This window comes from Ranitomeya variabilis, chromosome 2, assembly GCF_051348905.1.
Source record: "Ranitomeya variabilis isolate aRanVar5 chromosome 2, aRanVar5.hap1, whole genome shotgun sequence".
Lineage (NCBI taxonomy): Eukaryota > Metazoa > Chordata > Amphibia > Anura > Dendrobatidae > Ranitomeya > Ranitomeya variabilis.
Window position 1 is genome coordinate 1,098,513,295 of NC_135233.1, and position 6,759 is coordinate 1,098,520,053.

The 6,759-nt window shown below is 39.4% G+C and overlaps 1 protein-coding gene across 1 annotated transcript; it reads right to left on the reverse strand.

The window, feature by feature from the left end:
- Nucleotides 1-5,004: 5,004 nt before the first annotated feature.
- LOC143804077 (olfactory receptor 2A12-like) lies at nucleotides 5,005-5,955 on the reverse strand. Its single transcript, XM_077281815.1, has one exon. It carries the CDS (start codon nucleotides 5,953-5,955, stop codon nucleotides 5,005-5,007), a length of 951 nt encoding a protein of 316 aa, XP_077137930.1.
- Between the last annotated feature and the right edge of the window lie 804 nt (nucleotides 5,956-6,759).

Here is a 6,759-nt window from a genome sequence, read left to right on the forward strand (position 1 = left end):
CGTTTTGTGCAAATAGCACTTCTACGGGTCCATGGTGATGATGATGGACCCATAGAAGTGCTATTTGCACGAAACGGCCGTCGTCCTCCTGCACTCCCCGCACGCTTGGAACTTCTCAGCATGAGACTGTATTAATCTGCATATGGATTAAACACTTCGAATCAGCAAACTGGTGAGTGCCGCTGTTTCCTTACTCTTTCATGAGATTCCGTATTGTATTACTTGAACAAAGCTGAGCACCATAAAACCAGTTGCAAACTAACGTTGGCATGTGAAGGAGAAAGGTGATTGCAAGATTGCAAGATCTCTTGCTGCAAGTCATATGGTCCTAGTGCCATTCCACTCCTGAAGACTTTAACATCTAGATAAGTTCCTTGGGGGGTCTAGTTTCCAAAATGGGGTCACTTGTGGGGGGTTCTACTGTTTAGATGCATCAGGGGCTCTGCAAATGCAACGTGACGCCTGCAGACCAATCCATCTAAGTCTGCATTCCAAATGGCGCTCCTTCCCTTCCGAGCTCTGCCAAGCGCCCAAACGGTGGTTCCCCCCACATATGGGGTATCAGCGTACTCAGGACAAATTGGACAACAACTTTTGGGGTCGAATTTCTCCTTTTACCCTTGGAAAATACAAAACTGGGGGTTAAAAATTAATTTTTGTGAAAAAAAAAGGAATTTTTATTTTCACGGCTCTGTGTTATAAACTGTAGTGAAACACTTGGGGGTTCAAAGCTGTCAAAACACATCTAGATAAGTTCCTTAGGGGGTCTACTTTCCAAAATGGTGTCACTTGTGGGGGGTTTCAATTCCAGTCAAATTTTCATTGAAACGTCAAACGGCGCTCCTTCCCTTCCAAGCTCTGCCACGCGCCCAAACAGTGGTTTACCCCCACATATTGGGTATCAGCGTACTCAGAACAAATTGTACAACAACTCTTGGGGTCCATTTTCTCCTGTTACCCTTGGTAAAATAAAACAAATTGGAGCTGAAGTACATTTTTGGTGAAAAAATGTTAAACATTAATTTTTTTTTTAACATTCCAAAAATTCCTGTAAAACACCTGAAGGGTTAATAAACTTCTTGAACGTGGTTTTGAGCACCTTGAGGGGTGCAGTGTTTAGAATGGTGTCACACTTGGTTATTTTCTATCATATAGACCCCTCAAAATGACTTCAAATGTGATGTGGTCCCTATAAAATATTGGTGTTGCTGATGTAAAGTAGACATGTGGGAAATGTTACTTATTAATTATTTTGTGTGACATATTTCTGTGATTTAAGGGCATAAAAATTAAAAGTTGGAAAATTGCAAAATTTTTCACATATAAACGCAAGCTATATCAAAGAAATTTTACCACTATCATGAAGTACAATACGTCACGAGAAAACAATGTCAGAATCGCCAAGATCCGTTGAAGCATTCCAGAGTTATAACCTCATAAAGGGACAGTGGTCAGAATTGTAAAAATTGGCCTGGTCATTAACGTGCAAACCACCCTTGGGGCTTAAGGGGTTAAGAAATCGGAGCTGGTGGCAGGAGATTTGTCCTGTGCGTTTGGAAAACCTGGCAGCGACGGATGGCCTTGATAATTATTGTTCCCTCCTGAGTGGGAGTAGTTATATCGCCCTCGCTGCAGCGTGCCCATTAGCCAGGACAAAGTAAGGCAGCCTTTCTGGTGACTAATTACCCTAGGTGAGTTACCATGTCTGACCTGAGGGTAAGGGGGTGCCAGAGAGCTGCAAGTAACTGGAAAGTGGGATATAGATAAATCCCCTTCAGAAAAGAACCAGGGGCAGCCAAACAATCGCGGTTCATGACATATTGGTGTGAGCGGTGGGGATGATGAAGATATCCTCCCTGGGATCCGTGACAGTTGCCATATTGTGAAAGATTTCACCCCAGCCTGACAGCCCGTGAACAAGTACTGAAGAGCTATGCCCACTCCATACACAGCCGGTACCAGCTTTCAGTCTATGACCGCAGCATTTCAGTGGTACGATCGAGGTGGGAGTCTGTTCTGGTGACCATCAAACATCTTCCCTACAAAGCAACAGCGGGTTCCGAGGGACTTTCATAGCATTTGTGCGCCTACAGAAAGACCCCACCACTATCATTGTCGTCCTATGAAAACTAGACTGTGCCTGTGGCTTCATAGAAATTTTTTCCATTCAGCAAATTTTGTAATACTATTATATTACGAATATGGTAGAAGCCAGAAAGCTGAACATAGGTTCAATTCCCTGTGATGCCTTAAAAAAATAAAAAGTACAAATTAAAAAAATAAAAATATTTGTTTTTTCAAGTCTGCAAAAGTCTGATCTAAAATAAAATAATTATATTTTTTATTATTAATAATAATAAAAAATTATTTCACCCATAGGATAAATCTTGTAAACAAAAAAAATTAGTAATCTCAGAATTGATGTTACTGTGTCAATAAAAATGACATCTCTACGCGCCAGTGACAATCCCCCACACAGCTCCAAAAGGAAAGCCAAAAATGGCTGCAGTGGGAAGGTGCATTAGCATTTTTATTTCTCCATCGAGTTTTGGACACAGAAGAAGCTTGAGGCTGTGGTCTTTCCTTATGTGTTTTATGTAGCGTCCCTCAGGCCTCACCTTCGTGGCTTTGTCCCGGTTACTTTTTTATAAAGTTGTGTATATAAACTACCGAGAGGCTTCTGTAGCCACCTGAAGAAGGACTAAGTTGCTTCTTTTAGCTGCTTCTTGGCTTTTGGAGACTTGAACAGTTAAAAAAAAAGCTCAAAACAACAGACTATACGCACCACAAGATGTTTTGACTAAGAAGTGAATATCTTCGTTATTTTTGAGATTCAATGGCCACTTTTTCAGGTGAATTCCTGAGTAGACTCACTTGAAAATGTTGTTACGTGCACATACCCTTAATTTACGGAATAGCCTCCCTCGGGGGCCGGTAACAGTGGGAACCGTTAATTCATTTTAAAAAGGCGAAGATACTTTTTATTTTCAGAAGAGAAAAACAAATAATTATGTAAATGTGTAAACTTCTTTTTGGAAGTTTTGGTCCAGTGAATCATCAATTGGGATCAAGAGGGACAGATGAGCTCTTCTGGGGTGGACTGGATCATGAATTGTGGTTGACTTTGACGAGCCTTTGTCTTTTTTCAATCATTATAACCTTATAGCTATGTCATTCTCATTGGCACCATTTTTGGGATAAATATGACTTGTTGACCCCTTTTTTCAGGATAAACAAAAACAGCAATTCTGTCATCTTTTTTCCAGATTCACTCTGCATTTGAAATTCTATGATAACTTTTAGAACAGCTTTATTTTAATTTTGTTAGTACTTTATTACATATCATAGCATTGTCAATGGTGTTTTTTTTAAGGAGGACGTAAGTATCAAATTGAGTATTGATATTTTATTTTATTGCATTTTTTACAGCCCTTTTCCGGTTTTTGACAAATCAGATAAACGGAGGCCACAATTTGCCAAAAAATGAATTAGAAACAAATTCAGTCACAAGATCTGAATTTTTTTGTAAAATTTGAGGAGAATGTAATTTTTTAATTCTCCTCGACCAGATGTGCCCATCCCTGCTGGATTAACTTATTTGGAATTGCTTAGAAGACGGCGCAATGTTATTCCATTGAAAAAAGGTACATTGTCAAATACCAGCCAGACAAATCCCTACTGCTCTGTTCATCATGTGTGTTGATGGCCTTGCTAGTGCTTATACAAATGCAGAATAAAATGAGTGTAAGACCATGGAAATATTTCCTAGACCAGTTGGATTGATAATTTTATACTGATCCACACCAAATTTTTATCAATGAAATCAATATCTCACCAAACAAAAACAAGACCTGGTACAGATCTATCGATGAATAAAAATGTTACAGATGTCGACACAAATCAAATGTTCTTTTTTGACAGATTTATGATTTTTTTTCACCACTTAAATAAAAGAAACAGTAATGCAAGTTTGGTATTGTCATAATCATAGTGACCGGTAGAATCATGTTTTTAGGTCCTTTTTACCATGACATTTACATTTTCTGTAAAAGAAATAAATGAATAAATGAAAGGCGGAATTGCCTTTTTTTAACCATTTAATCAAACTTGGAAAATCTCACGTTCTTTATTGCCTTATACTGTATAATGAATGACATAAAACAAAACTACAACTCATGCTGCCAAAAAAACAGTCCTCATATAAAAAAGTTATGCAATGTAACTGTGGAGAAGTTGCGCACAGCCACCACCAGGGGACACTGTTACAGGACAAAGTGTTGCACTAACTGTGTAGCACTTCGGTGCGGAAATGCAGGGTGCCACCAGGAGGCAGCAGAGTAGTCAGACAGACCGAAGTCAGCAACAAACAGGGAGATGACATACCAGAGGTCACAGCAAAGCACGAGGTCAGAGAAGAGCCCAAAGTCAAAGCCAGACGGTAGAACGGTATTCAAAATATGAGATGGAAAGAGGAGTCAAGGTACAAGCTAAAGGGTCAAAAGCCGGTTTGGGGAATGCAGTACCAGAGACAGAAAAACTGGAGGCAGAGTTCAGAGTTCAAGCCGAGTCATACACTGTAGGAAAATCTCCAAACATACACAGACTCAGGGATAGGGAACAGGTCAGACACACACATACAGGAGGTAAGAGGCAGAAGGATCACTAGGGTATACGGATCAGCTGCTCCAACCAAGGACCAGAACTATCACTGACAAGGGCTATCCAAAAATAACACCAATAAATAGCCACCCAAGAACGACAGAGAGACAGGAAAAGTTAAACCTTCCATGACCAGGCTGGGGAAAAAGAAGATAGAAGCAAACCCCGACCTGGATCATGACAAGTTAAGCCTCTTGGAAGGCGGGGAAGAAAAACAAAAGTGCAAAAGTAAAAAATTGTCCCTGTTTAAAAGTGATAATCAAACTTTGATCCAGGTGTCTTGTTGGACCTGTGTATTAATGGTGCATTGAATGACGTTTCATCTATGCCGGTAGCTCGTCGTTATCAATGGTTTCCTCCTATTGTAGGAAGTGAGCCTGAGACTGTCGTCTTTATGAAGAACATTTTGGTGACCTCTTTGTTTTTTAGGCTGTAAATAAGAGGATTTAACATCGGAATCATAATACCATAAAAAACGGAAACATATTTGGCTTGATTGGATGCGTTATGTGAGGCAGGTCGAAAGTACATAGCCATGGCTGTCCCATAGTACATCACCACCACCGTTAGATGGGAGCTACATGTGGAGAAGGCTTTAGATCTTCCCGCAGATTGGATCTTTAGAACCGAGGAAATAATAAAAGTGTAAGATAGTAAAATAAAGAAAAACGGAAGGAGCAAAGAAAAAAAACTGAGAAAAAAGATTACCAGCTCACTGTCATGAGTGCTGTCACATGACAACTTTATGACTGCGAGGACCTCACATGCGATGTGATTGATCTGGTTTGGGTTACAAGCCTTCATTGGCATCAGTAACGATGGCACCATCGTGGTCATAAAACTGAAGATCCAAACCAGGACAATGAGTCGATAGCAAACGCTCCACCTCATAAGAACGGGATAGTATAGAGGTCTACAAATGGCGACATAGCGGTCATACGCCATGAGGACAAGCAACATGCTCTCAGTACTTCCGAGATAAAGCCCAACAAAGACTTGAATGCCGCAAGCGGTAATTGACGTTTTTCCACCTGTCAGGAGAACCAACAGAAGTTTCGGAACTGTCGACGAAGAATAAAAAAAGTCTATAACGGCTAAATTACAGAGGAAAAAGTACATGGGGGTGTGTAAGTGAGGACTGACAACGATAATACACACCATGAAGCCATTGCCAAATATAGTGACTGCGTAGATGGCCAAGAAGAAAATGAAAAGTAGAAGATTTATCTTCAAATTTGGGGAAAATCCAAGAAGAATGACCTCAGTAGCAAGTGTCCTGTTAAAGGGTTGATCCATTGAGCAAAATTCTCCAAATTGTGATATATCTGTGTACAACACAGCGTACGTTAAATCGAAACCATTGTGTTAAATATTTTTGAATACAGTCGGAAATTTAGAAAAAAAAGTTAAGCCTCTGTTTTTAAAATAGACAATCAGGACACGGCGACCACATGAAGCTCGGCCACCTCTGCGGAACTCTCTTGCAAAACTTTTTCTTTAGGAAAATATTTGAATACTTTGTAAAATTCCGGGAAGATAAACCAACACGCATAACCTGCTCTGTAAAATACTGATTTCGGCAGTCGTCATACTGTATATATATATTTGTAAATTTCAATTATCAGGGAATATCGACCACAGACCTCAAAAAGCAAAATGAAAATGTAAAAAAAAATTAATAATTTGTGATGAATGATTGTTAATGAAGAAGCAAAATGGAACAACTTTTCTTATAAAGCAAACCTGTCACCAGATTCCACATTATGGCGAGACTGATATAATCATTTTGAAAATCTACGTAATAATGGCTGTGTAATCCTGTCATATTATTATTCTCATTTTAATATTAGGTGTCAAAGTTTTCATAAAGAATTGCACAGTCATGCTGATAGGATTTTGTTTCAAAGTAAGTACACCAGATTTATCAGGTCTAAGAGATCAACGTAATAAGGTATGCAGTTTCCAATGTAAAATCTGGGGCGATTGAATTATCAAAAATATTTTGACAACTACGTAGGTTCACTTTTAGGCCAAGGAAACACTGAGACTGAGCTGACTTTAGCTATTTTCAGCTCAATAAACAAATTCCATCAGAAGTGC

Coding starts and splice junctions, on each gene's coding strand:
- LOC143804077 (XM_077281815.1), bottom strand. CDS start 5,955: ATGGATCAACCCTTTAACAGGACACTTGCTACTGAGGTCATTCTTCTT.